General features: G+C 44.1%; 1 protein-coding gene across 6 annotated transcripts in view; it reads left to right on the top strand.

Annotated features, from left to right (window-relative positions):
* The window catches only part of LZTS1 (leucine zipper tumor suppressor 1), a 69,208-nt gene extending 59,770 nt beyond the window's left edge, over positions 1-9,438 (top strand). For 5 of the 6 annotated variants that reach the window (XM_020969623.2, XM_020969625.2, XM_078149628.1 and 2 more), the window contains one exon: positions 4,815-9,438. In XM_020969623.2, the coding sequence (XP_020825282.1) occupies positions 4,815-5,495 (681 nt within the window). In that variant the 3' untranslated portion in view covers positions 5,496-9,438. The remainder of the gene's footprint in view (positions 1-4,814) is intronic. The other variant, XM_020969631.2, reaches the window with a different exon arrangement.
* Positions 9,439-13,439: the final 4,001 nt, after the last annotated feature.

The raw sequence follows: 13,439 nt of genomic DNA, 5'->3' as shown, positions 1-13,439 counted from the left end.
GCACCCCTTCCTCTGCAAGGCCTTCTATAAAGATCAAATGAGATTAATACTAATTAACAATAATAATTAATACTAATAAAAACATTTATATGGCACTTGCTTTGTGCCAGGCTTTGTACGAAGTGCTTTACCATTATTATCTCATTGGGTCCTCATAACAACCCTGGAAGACTAAATTCTTTATTATTATCGCCATTTTAATAATAATAACACAAGCTAATATTTATATCACACCTACTATGTGCCAGGCATTGTGCTAAGTGCTTTATACTTAGCTCATTTGGTCCCCACAACAACCCTGGGAGGTTAAGTTCTATTACTATCCCCATTTTAATAATAATAATAATAACTAATATTTATCTTGCATTTGCCAGGTATTATGTTCAGTGCTCTATAATTATTAACTCATTCAGTCCTCACAACAGCCCCGAGAGGGAGATGCTCTGATTATCCCTGTATCACAGTTGAGGAACCCGCGGCAAGCAGAGGTTACGTGACTTACCCAGGGTCACACAGGAAGTGTCTGAGGTCAGATTTGAACTCAGATCTTCCTGACTCCAGGCCTGGCGCTCTGTTGTGCTCCCTAGATGCCCCATAAGATTTTTAAAGCCCTTGTTCAGATGCCAGACACATAGTAGATGTTTGAAAAATGCTTGTTCCCTTCTCCCACTGCTGTTGTTCAGTCATTTTTCAGTGGTGTTTGATTCTTCGTGACCCAATTTGGGGTTTTCTTGACAAAGATACTGGAGTGGTTTGCCATTTTCTTCTCCAGCTCAATTTATAGATTGCGGAACTGAGGCAAACAGGGTGAAGTGACTTGCCCAGGGTCACACAGCTAATACGTGTCTGAGGCTACATTTGAACTCAGGTCTTCCTGACTCCAGGCCCAGCACTCCCTCCACTGTGCCAACCCCCCAACCATACCCGTCTAGAAGTTATCCAATCATAGAACCATGCATCACAGACTTGGGGCTCCAAGGGACCTTTGAGGCCATAAAGTCCAACCCCTTCATCTTACAAATGAGGAAATTGAATCAGCGAGGGATTATATGACTCACCCAGGGTCACACATTTAGCAAGTATCTGAGAGAGAATTCAAATTCAGGTTTTTCTGACTCCAAAGCCAGCCCCACTATCTACTCCATCACCTAGCTGCCTCTCATATCATCTTGAGCTACACCCACACCCTAACCAGGCCAGTGAGTATATCCATACTTCATTCTGGAGAACACTATGTAGTGGAGGGTAGAAAGGCAAATGACAACTTTATGATGTCTCCAAATCAAAGAATCCCAAGAAGTCATCAATCCTTCAGGTAGGATAACCTCTAGACATCCAATGGCCCAGCAGTAGGAATCTTCTGGAATCCTTTTCCCTAGAAGTGGATGAGAATAATGGTAAGAACTAAAAGATGAAGAATCTTGGTATAAAGGTACAGAGAGTCTGGGAGAGAAGGTTACTCTTGTTTTACCCAGGTTTCCCAATGATTGGTGCATAACCTCTTTCTTTTTTCTGTGCAAAACATTTTCTAGGGGGTAGAACCCCTATTTCCCACTAGTGTCCAAAGATGTCTGTGGTATACTACTCTGTGTTGGCTTTCTAACTGCCCTGTGCATTTTATTTTGATAAATATTGTTATTATGAACTTAATAAACACCAAATAGAATGGGCATTTACATGTATATATAAGACAGAGGGAAGGAGAGGGAGGGGGAGAGAGAGAGAACAGAGTAAGATGATTGTACATGAAATTGCAGGTCTGTATTCTGTGTAGCTTTCTTTTCTTTTGAAATATATAACTTTTTTTTGAAGTCTTCTTTCTGACCTTTCTTCTGTCCTTTTGTCTCCATTTTTAAGAAAGATATCTCAATGACCTTCTTTTCTTTTTATGTTTTTGGCTCTACCCTATTTCTCTTCTCCATTGCTTTCTCATTCCTCACCCCATTGGGAAAAACAGAAAAAAAATAAAGCCCTTGTAACAAATACACAGTTAAACAAATTCCCACGTTGGCTGTGTCCATTCTTCATTTTGGGTCCATCGTCTCTCTCTATCAAGAGGTAGGTAGCAACCCTATGCCAATTGTAGAGCAGGGCACAGAAGGATAGAGAGGATGGGCGTAATGATAGAAAGGAGAGAAGACGACTGATGGGTGTGGGTTTATGAATAGGTATAGGTGATATTGTAGTAAAGAACAAAGATAAGAATCCACTGAAGTATTATGCAGATGCTTCATTGTAGAGTAGAAAGAACTCTAGCTAGTGAAGTCTTAAAGACTAGTGCAGTCTTCCATTGGAACATAAACTGTGTGACAGGCTCTATTAGGCTGAGAAGAATTTTGAGTCTATCAGTGTTTAGATGGATTCTGCACTTGTCATCTGAAGACCAGACTAGCTAAATTTTGAGAGGCTTATCACCAGGTTAGCTACAGAATGAAGGGGGGGGGGCAGAGAGAGACAGAGACAGAGACAGACAGAGGGACAGAGAACATTGGTTTGGACAGTAGCCACATTAAGAAAATCAAAGATCCTTAAAGTGAAACAAAGTAATAAAAATATCCCCTACTCTGGCCTCAATTTCCTCATTTGTAAAATTGTAAAATTTGGACTAGATCAGGGGTTCTTAACCCTTTTATTTTGTGTGTCATGGATCCCTTTGGCAGTCTGATGAAGCCTGCAGACCCTTCTCAGTGTAATGTGTTTAATTGCATAAAATAAATAGGATTTCAAAGGAAAAGTTATTTTGAAATAAACATGTATTTTTTTCCATCCAAGTAAATGGATTCCTTATAAATCTGTCTACAGTCTGAGGACCCTCTTGTCTAGATGTTCTCAAAGGTCCCTTCTACCTCTAAATCCTATTACCTTAAAAGATATCTTTAATATATAATACATATCTTTAATATATAATATGTAATGCATATATGTATATATATCTTTAACACATAATAAATAGATAATAATGGATAATCCATAATACCTAGATGTAAATTGCATATATATATGGATACAGATACTGGTATAGTTCTGCAGATCTGGGTATAGATGACAAGTACTTAAGCATATCTAAAGATATATAGGAGGCAGCTAAATGACACAATGAATAGAACACTGGACTTCTAATGAAGAAGACTGATGTTCATATCTGCCTTAGACACTTGCTGGCTATAAATGACTCTGGGTAAATCACTTCATCTCTCAGCCTCCGTTTCTTCATCTCTAAAATGGGGATAATAATAGCACACACTCACATGATTGATGTGAGAATCCAATGCAATAACATACATGCAGCATGTTGCAAATCTTGAAGCTGAGGCATGCTGGTCAATGTTTAACAATCAGCTGCATGACACAATCTTCTAAGCTGAATCTTCATTATTAACATTTTATCCATCACTTTCATAAGTCTAGACAATCAACAAAACAATAAATCAAGTCCTGATTTGTAGTGTTTGCCAATTTCCAAGGTATAAATGCTCACACTGCAAATTTAACAACTGGCTTGCCTGTTGGAGATGGCTTCATCACCACCCCTGCCTTAAAGCACTATATGAACTGTTGTTACTAGATTATGGAACATAAAAAGAATGTCAGAGCTTCAAGGAAACTTCAAGACCATCAAGTTCAACTTTCTAGGTATAGCTCAATAGCTAGTGTCAGAACAGAGATTCAAATACAAGTTATATGGTTCCAAATCCTAATATTTGTCATAGCTATACATACAGGTAGAGGTGATAATCATAAGGACAACTGAAATTGACATAGAACTTTAAGTGCTGTAAGGCATTTTATGACTTTTTTATTTCACTTATTCCTCACAACAACCCTATGAGGCAGGTACTATAGTTAGGATGACCTCCATTTTACCGAGGAAGAAACAGGATGCTATGTGACTTACGAGATTACATGACTTGCCACTGGGCACATGGTTTTCAAGTAATGAATTTGGATTTGATCCCAGATCTTTCTGATTCCAAGTCCAGCACTCTCTCCCCTATGCCATATAAATACCCTTAGAAATCATTTGGGGCAACTAGGTGGCCCTGGAGTAGAAGGACTGGAGTTCAAATCCAGCCTCAGACACTTACTAGCTGTGTGACCCAGGCAAGTCACTTAACCCTGATTGCCCAAAAAAAAAGAAGGAAAGAAAGAAAGAAAGAGAGAGAGAGAGAGAGAGAGAGGAGAGAGAAAGAGAAGAAAGAAAGAAAGAAAGAAAGAAAGAAAGAAAGAAAGAAAGAAAGAAAGAAAGAAAGAAAGAAAGAAAGAAAGAAAGAAAGAAATCATTTAGTTCAAATCTTTCAGAAACAGAAGACTTGGTTGGGGATGAAGTAGGCTTATAGATATACCAGTGCCTGAGTCTGAGAGCTGAGTGAACTCCCCAGTTTGATCCAGAGGCTAAAAAAAAAATGGAAAATATCAGCCCAAGCCCCTGAAACTACCTGAACAGCTGTGAGGCATACTGGATAAAGTCCTGAGCCAGAAAGCCAGATAGAACTGAGTTGAAATCCAGCCTCAGGCACTTACTAGTTGTGTGGCCCTAGGCAAGCCACTTAACCTCTGACTCAGTTTCCTTAACTGTAAAATGAGGATAATAATAGCACCTACCTCCCAGAATTTCTGTGAGAGAATATTCCAAAAGTAATTGTCACAGTGCCTGGCACATAACAGGTGCTTTATAAATGCTTTTTTGTTTCTTTCCTTTTGGATAAGGCTGCTACTTTTCAGAAGCAGGGACTTCCCCTGAGCAGAGGCTTTTCTTTTCTCTCCCTGGTAAAATTCCTCTCACGAAATTCCCTGGTTTTCCTCTCTCTTGGTAGGTGTGCCAGAAGTCAGGTGAGATCTCCCTCCTGAAGCAACAGCTGAAGGAGTCCCAGACAGAGGTCAATGCCAAGGCCAGCGAGATCCTCAGCCTTAAGGCACAGCTGAAGGACACTCGGGGGAAGCTTGAAGGGATGGAGCTGAAGACCCAAGACCTGGAAAGCGCCTTACGGACCAAGAGCCTCGAGCTGGAGGTATGCGAGAATGAGCTGCAGCGCAAAAAGAACGAGGCCGAGCTGCTGCGGGAGAAGGTTAACCTGCTGGAGCAGGAACTCCTGGAGCTGCGGACTGAGGCTGGTCTCCTCCGCCAGGAGCGCAGCCGCAGGGGCGAGGTGGGGTGGGATGGCGCCTCCCCAGGGGCCACGGGCCCAGAGGACATCCCTGCCTTGCAGAGGGAGCTGGAGAGGCTTCGGGCGGAGTTGAAAGAGGAGCGGCAGGGCCACGACCAGATGTCCTCCGGCTTCCAACACGAGCGGCTGGTGTGGAGGGAGGAGAAGGAGAAGGTGATCCATTATCAGAAGCAGTTGCAGCAGAGCTACCTGGCCATGTACCAACGTAATCAGAGGTTGGAGAAGGCCCTGCAGCAGTTGTCGAGGGGGGAGGGGGGTACCGAGCCCTTGGAGATTGACATCAAGGGGGCTGATGTCCCCTATGAGGATATCATTGCCACCGAGATCTGAGGGCCCCGGGGTGGGGAGGGGTGGGGAGGCAGAAAAGCTGGACCCATCCAAGACAACACATCCCTTGCCATTGCTCAGCTGGGCTATACTTGGAGAAGCCCTTTCTTCTTTACTTTTGGCCAAGTTCCTCCCATTTCCCCCATCCCTCTACCCCAGCTACCAGAGGTAGAATGTAACTTGCCGAGAAAAGATACATGAGACTTGATGCCATGGCCAAACCCTCACCAAGGTGTCTGTATCAGCCTGTGTTGAGCTGGTCATCATGCCCCTGACAGCCATCCCAGGGGTATTATAGCCTCCCCTCTACCTTTAAGGACACCCAGAATTCTCCTCTTGCCCTGAAAAGATTTTTTTTTCTCATGAAGACACTAATTTGCCTTGGGATGGAGAAAAGCCATTACTGTTCAGGAATCTTGGAACCGGACCCTTGCTAGGGAGAAGCTTTTGCGGATATCCTGAACTGTTTCTCATTTATCAAGAATAAGTTTCCTCAATGGTTCCAGAATTCTTCAAAGTCCAACAGACCCTCCTCTGGCCCCCAGAAGAAGACTCAATAGGAAGAATGGCTCCAAGGATGCCATGGATAAAGTTAGGGAGAGGCGTCAGAGTTTAGGGAAACCTAAGATGAAAGAGGAAGGTGAATTGATCACAGGGAGCAGTGATAGGAATGATAGGTCTATGGCAACACTAAAGCCAGGGGCTCACTCATGCCATCTCTAGCTCAGCTTCCCTGGCCAGGACTCTACCTGGCCAGAGATGGCTGTTCTCTCTCCAAAAATGGCTGCTAAGCTTGGATGTCAGTGACCAGTCTCCCCAAAGCTATGGAAACCAAGGGACTGGACTTCAGAGAGGAAAAACACATTTCAGAGTTTAGTGTCTTCCCAGGGTATTCTGAAGCAGGGATTTGTACTGCTTTTCCTCCGTCCCCAGGAGAGCTGCCAATTTTTTCCAGGTAGACCAGGGGAGTGGATTTCCCTGCTGATTCCAAGCTAGAAACCTGCTGCCTTTGACCATTCTTCCAACCAAAGTTGGAAGTAGTCCCTTAGTGTCTAGAATCATCAGTGGACACCACCGTTTCCCATGTAACTGCTGGGGTTCTTTTCTTGGCTCCTCATCCCCCACCTTATTCATTCCCCCACACCCAAGCCAGTCCAATTGTTGGGTGGTATCTTCAGTGCCAATTCTTAACAAGTTTCAGTACCACGCCCAAAGTGCCATTGGGTCAGTGATGCTGGAGCTGAAGATGGAAGACAATCTCACATCCACCACTCTTGAGTCCATCAAATAAACCCACAACCACTCCACTGCTCCTCCCTTCCCCTCACAGAAACGTGGAGACCAAAAAGTCAGGCCAGCAGGATTGGCCAGAATCCAAGAGACCTGGAAATCAGAAGACTTGGGCTCTGAGCTGGCGCTACTGCTACCTAGCTGTGTGTCCTTGGAGAAATTATTTCCCTTCTCCTGGACTTCAATTTCCTCTTCCATAAAATGAAAGGAGTGGAATAGGTGATTGTGAAGTTTCTTCCCAGCTTTAAAAATCTGTGAGCTGTTTCTTCCCCCACCCCCACCCCTTCAGTTTCTAGGACATTGAATTGCTTGGTTTGGGAGTTGTTAAAGGATATTTTCCCCCTCTCAGAAGCAAACAGCAGACCTAACAGGCAGCAGGCTGTTCCCCAGTCTATTTTTGCCTCTAGCTGCAGATGCTGTACTTGTAACAGCCATCTCCCTCCAAATCTCAGAACTGTATACCCAGCACTTCCCAGGGAGATGTTTCCTAGGGAAGCAGTGGGGAGGTAGCAATTAAGGTTCTGGAAATTTTGAGGTTAGGCAGCTTTCCCTACTCCCTCGTCTCCTCTGCATTGACCTGCTTCTTCCAGAGAAACACCTCCTGCCTCTTTCCTAGTGCCGCTCACAGTTTCCTCTTTGCTCAATCCAAGTTCCAGGATGAAAGATTAGAAGCCTAGTTCCCCATGGTCTATCCAAGGAGTCCCCAACATTCCTTTGAGTCCCTAGTGTCAGGTATCATAAATCAATGCAGGTGGTTTAGGGCTGTGACTGAATAACCTGCTAGCAGAGGAAAGAATCACCTTCCCCAAGCCCACACACAATATGGCCCTTGACATAGAAGAATTTGCTCAGGAGCTCAGTTCTTGCTGAGCTTAACAATCATGGCTGGTTTGGGACTCAATTTGAACCTAGAATTCCAAAACCAAATGTCCTTCCTTTGCCATAAGGGCAGGACTCTGAGGGATACCCAAGTCCCAAGCAGCTAGTAAAAGACCTCACCTTCCCAACCCCAAACCCTTTCAAGCCAGCTTGTGCCTTGTATGACTCCAAATCTTCCCGCTTAATCTTATAGCAAAAACAAAAACAAACAAAAAATTGGGTAGAGAGAGCCAACAGTTCTTCCTTGGACTGAGGCCTATCCAGGAGAAAACAACTCCCAAAACACAAAGGGTTCTTTGTGAAAGGCCTCATCCAATCAATAAGTATTTATTAGCACCTGCTTGCCAGGCACCATGCTAGGCCCTGAAGATACAAATATAAATAAGAGAGGGATGCCTCAGCCTTGGGAAAGGTTTCTCTGAACCCAAAGACCAAGATGTTAACAAACTCTCAACAAATAAGAGAGCTCTCCCAATCTCCCGACAGCCATACTCCAGGCTCTACCAGGGATTTGGGCCTTTGATTTGAGGGAGGCCCTAACTGGATAGCCTTTGAAGCCTTTAGCTCCAACATCCTTAGGTACAAAGATGCCTTTCCCTGAGGGCATGGCCCAGTGCTAAGGTCTGTATCCCTTGTCATGACAGGAGTACTGCTGCTTTCTGTAACATAGCTAGGTCAGATAGACTTGGTTTCCCTTTTCTTGGCACTGGATGAAAATTCCTTGGTGTCCTTGGACTGTGTCAACCTGGGCACCTCTAAAATAGGGAGAACAGATGAAGGTAGACAAGCATCCCATCCTTTGGGAAGTCAAGGATGGGTGGGGGGCAAGAGGGTTAACTGTTCTAGTTCCTTTTACCATGTGAAATACCCACCCTGTGGCCCTTCCCTTTGGTAACATTCTTGTTCCTCCTATCCCCCGACTGCTTGCTTGTTTTCGAAACCTATCCCCTGTGCTCCCAGAGGAATGAGAATGGCTGGCCAGAGAATAAATGCTTATCTGCAAAGCCATAACCCAGAAAGCCCATCTTCTCACCAAGAAGGGAACTTTGCCTGTATGCTTTGGAAACTGACCCCTGCAGACTCTGTCTTCACTGCAATGACTGGATGCTTTTCCTGAATGTCTTACCCTCTTCCTTGTGACCAGCAGCTATGGGCACCTGACTTCCACCAGCCGCAAACATGCAGGTTGAATTTGAAATATGCTGTTTCAGGAGGCTGTGTCTGCTCCAAGATCTAGGGGTTGGCAGCTAGAAGGCCAGCCCCAGCTGCAGAGGAGGAAGTATCTAGGTGAATGTCTAGGATAAAGGCCCAATAAGCGAGGACCATTCCCTCCTTAAAGTTCGCTTCAGGAGCCTGGTGAGACAACAGGCAGGAAATATTGGAACTGTCCCTAAAGGAGGCCCTTGGGTGCAGAATCTCCTGCCTGCCCAACAGCTACAATCTGAGCCAGTGCCCCAGAGCTGTGTGGGTAGTGCCCATGGGGAACCCTGAAGCCTTTGCGTCTGCCCTGGCAGCAGCAGCTCGAGCCTGCTGCTCTCACTGCAGGCTGCGCAGGGGACCGCCCCAGGAGGACAATCCCCCTCCCCAGATCCCCCACCTCCAGCTTCTGGAGGCTGACGTTTTGTTGGACATGTAAATAGACTTTTGTTCCCTTTGTCGATTTTTTGGTTTGGGGCAACTCTTTTATTCTATTTTTCACGTCTTCTTCAGGTCATGTAAATGGTTCCTTGTAATTTTATGTTTTAATTTATAAATAAAGAATGCCGTATTCCCCTCATGAATGTGTCTCCTCCTCACCCTTCCTAGTTCCATCCCTGCTGCCTCTTACTCAAGTTGTTTCTGAGTTGCCTGCCCTGGAGACAGTGAGTGGTTATAAAGAAAGTACTGGCAGAAAGGGAGAAAGCTGTAAGGCCCTGTTCTCCACCCCACCCACCTTCAGGGTGCCATGGCTACCCCAAGTGCTGTGCTGTGATATAACTGGGGCATAAGAACTCTCCCCTCCCCTTTTCTCTGGGGAAGCCTATCTTTGGGGTTCTCACCCTCAGAACCCATACCTCATGAAAATAATATGATATTTTCAGTCTGTGAGTGAAGGAAATTAAACTATATTGGGGGGAAAAGAGACTCTTTCCTAGTGGTTGGGAAAGAGTTTGGGATAACTCCTCCAATATCGATACTCAAGGGGTTAACCTGCTTTTGTTTTGGTTTGATTAGGTTTTTTTTTTAAAAGCAGAATAAAAGAAGGGGGTAAAAAGTGATTTTAAAGGACGCCATTCTCCTTCCTCTCTAACCCCAACCCAATACTCAAAACATACTGATTTCTCACCTTCTTGGCCAACTTGTTGGGCTATTTGCATGAAAAAAACACCTGCCCCAGTTTTGCCAGAGGCTTTGTTGGGGGCTTCCGGTGTTCCCTTAGCCAGAAGCCCTTTGTCCTGGAAGGGAATGGAGGTGTCTGGGGGGGGGGAGGGAGGTAACTGCAGCAGCCATCTGTCCTGCCTGCCTGCCTGAGCTTCCTGGCCAACTCTTGGTCTTTGTCAGCATCTCCTGAGCACCTGCTCCTGCACCACAGTCCAGGCTCAGCTGTGTGGGATGCAAGAGAGAGCCAGGATACAGGCCCTGACTTTAAGGAGCTTGGAATCTAATTGAGAAGTACAGCATGGGCACAAAAAAGTTAAAGCTAATAAGTTACAAGATGGCATGGGCCCATAAGCATGGTCATAGGCAGTGAGTTTATTGGACAACAGAGTTGTCCGTTTCCATTGGAGCATTCTCTATCAAGAAGCAGCTTGACCCTGCAGACAGAACACTAGCCTAATAAGCAGGAAGCCCTGAGATCTAATCCTGCCTTATGCTGCTTCAGTTTCTTTATCCTGTAAGATGGGGATGATAATAACACATATTACATAGAGTACTAGTGAGAATCAAATGAAATAATTGATTTAGATCTGGAAATTTCAGAAGGCATCTAGTCCAGTCTCCTTATTTTTTACAAGTGAGGAATTTAAGCCCAGGGGGCAGCTATGTGGCTACAGCTTGGCCCCGGAGTCCAAGGACATGAATTCAAATCCAGCTTCAGACCCTTACTAGCTGTGTGACCCTAGGCAAGTCACTTAACCCTGTTTACCTTAGTTTCCTCATCTGTAAAATGAGCTGTAAAAGGAAATGGCAAACCACTCCACTATCTTTGCCAAGAAAACCCCAAAAGGCAGTCATGAAGAATTAGAAACAACTGAAACAACTTGGCAACAACAAATTGAAGCCCACAGTGGTTGTGACTTAGACAAGGTCACAGAAGTATTAAGTGGCAGAGTGAGCTTTCAACTCCAAATTCTTCCCACTGTCCCACCCTGCTTCTAGCACTCTAGAAGTGCTATATTAATACCAACTTTTATGATTTCTGTAAAAAGTGGGACTTGACCTAGGCCTGTGAGAACAAGGATTTGGATAAGCAAAGGGAAATTACAAGCCTTGAAAACAGCTCATGGCAAGAATTATAAATTGTCAGAGCTGGAAGGGACCTGAAAGATACTAATCCAACTTCTTCATCATATACATGAGCCCCCAAGAGGGGAGGCAGTCAGTTCAATGCCATGCAATTTGTTAAGTGGGAGAGCTAGCACTGGAACCCAGAGCTCCTGGACTAAGGTCCTGCTCTCTTTCTCTTTTATCATGCTGCTTCTAGTGATTTCAAGAGTAGCAAAAAGACCAATTTACCTGGACACTCACTGGCTGCCAGGTGATGTAATAAATAGAGCAATGGAATGGGACTTAAGAAGACCTGAGTTCAAAATCAGCCTTAGAAACTTATTAACTGTATGACCTTAACCCCATTGCCTCAAAAAAAAATTGTAATAATAATAGCAACTACCTCCCAGGGTTGTTGTGAGATCAAATGAGATAATATGATAAAAAGCCTTTAGCACAATGCCTGGAGCACAGTAGACACCTAATAAATGTTTATTTCCTTCCTTTTTTTTAGAGAAAAGTCATGCACTTGGGTTCAAAACACACACTTCACAAATACACTAAGGGGGAGACATGGCTACACCCCAGAATATCGTATGCTGCTGTCTCCTGCCCTGGGTTGACTATGTCTGGAGAACTATGTTTGGTTCTTGGCACCTTGTTTTAGGAAGGACATTGGTGGGCTGGAACATGTTTAGAGAAGAGAATGGTCAAGATATTGAAGGGATTACAGACCAGGCTGTAAAAACATCGTTTAAAGGTACTGGCAGAAAAGTAGACTTAGGGAGGATCATAGAACTACAAAATTAGATCTGGAAGGCACCTCTAAGGTCACCTAGCCCAACCCTTCCACTTTATAGCTGAGTACATGATAGATGTCTTCAAGAATTAAAAGAGCTCTCTCATGTGGGAGAGGGATTAGATTTATTCCCCTTGGCCCCAGAAGGCAGAACCAAGGAGCAATGGGGTGGGTCTGCCCAGAGGCAGATTTCAGTTCCATATAAGGAAAAACTGCTTGCAGTGGATTAGGGAGGGTTTCTAGGAGAAGTTGTCCAACAGTTTGTCAAGGGTGATGTAAATAGGATTCCTGTTCAATGACAGGTTGGCCTAAATGGCCTGGGATGCCCCATCAAACTCAAAGAGTCTGTGAAGGTTCATGCAATGAACTCCCAGGACTCCATTCTCTCAACTGATTAGAGAGAGAGATTGGGACCAGACTCTGGACTTCCTTGAAGGCCTGGAAGAGGAGTTTGGAATTTATTCTTTAAGAAACAGGAAGCTTTCCCCTTTCCTTAATTCCTCAATTCTTTATCCTGCTCTCACCCACACAGATCTCCAAGAGCAAGCTGCCCAAAGTGACATATTCCAGGGAACCTTTCCCAGAGATAATAGTGAGTGTAGAAGCAGCATGACAGTGCTAAGTGGACTCGCCTTGGTGGTAGAAAGATCTCAGTGCACAGGAAGGTGTACTTTGCCATTTTGCCAACAATGGCCATGGAAATATTACCACTGGACTTGCCCCCAGTTAGAGTGTATGTATGTGTGTGTATGTGTGTGTGTGTGTGTGTGTGTGTGTGTATGTATACATATATATACACACACAAATAAATAATTTGTATATGTACATACAACACACACATATATGTATGTATATATTATATATTGTTGTTCAGTTGTGTCTTCATGACCCCATTTGGGGTTTTCTTGACAGATACTGAAGTAGTTTGCCATTTTCTTCTCCAGCTCATTTTACAGATGAGGAAACTGAGACAAATAGGGTTAAGTGATTTGCCTGGGGTCACATAGCTAGTGTCTGGAGGCCACATTTGAAATCAGGAAGATAGTTCTTCCTGAATCCAGGCCTGGTGCTCTATCTACTGTGCCAACTACCTGCCCGTAGGGGTGGTAGTATTACTTGAAGGATTTAAGTTCTGTCCTTGATATATTCAGCTGTGTGCCAATGGACAAGTCACTTAGCCTCTCACTGGACCAAGTGCCTCCTTAAAACTATAAGCTACAGAAGACTTGTGAATTACATCACATTTATAATGCATGTAAGGAATTTCCCACATTGAAGAAATTATGGATCTGGACCAAAAAGAGAAAAGGAAGCAAAGATAGAGTCAATCAGTCAATAAGCATTTATTAAGCACCTAGTGTATTCCAGGAACTGTGCTAAACACTGTGGATACAAAGAAAGGCAAAAGATAGTCCTTGCTCTCAAGGAGCTTATGGTCTGATAGAAAAGACAATATGCAAACAACTCTGTATAAACAAGTTATGTAAAGGATAATTTAAAGATAATCAATA

The sequence above is a fragment of the Phascolarctos cinereus genome, unplaced genomic scaffold (genome assembly GCF_003287225.1).
Source record: "Phascolarctos cinereus isolate Bilbo 61053 unplaced genomic scaffold, phaCin_HiC Scaffold_2;HRSCAF=192, whole genome shotgun sequence".
Taxonomy (NCBI): domain Eukaryota; kingdom Metazoa; phylum Chordata; class Mammalia; order Diprotodontia; family Phascolarctidae; genus Phascolarctos; species Phascolarctos cinereus.
Note: the sequence above shows the minus strand (reverse complement) of the source record. Positions and strands in the feature narration are given on the sequence as shown.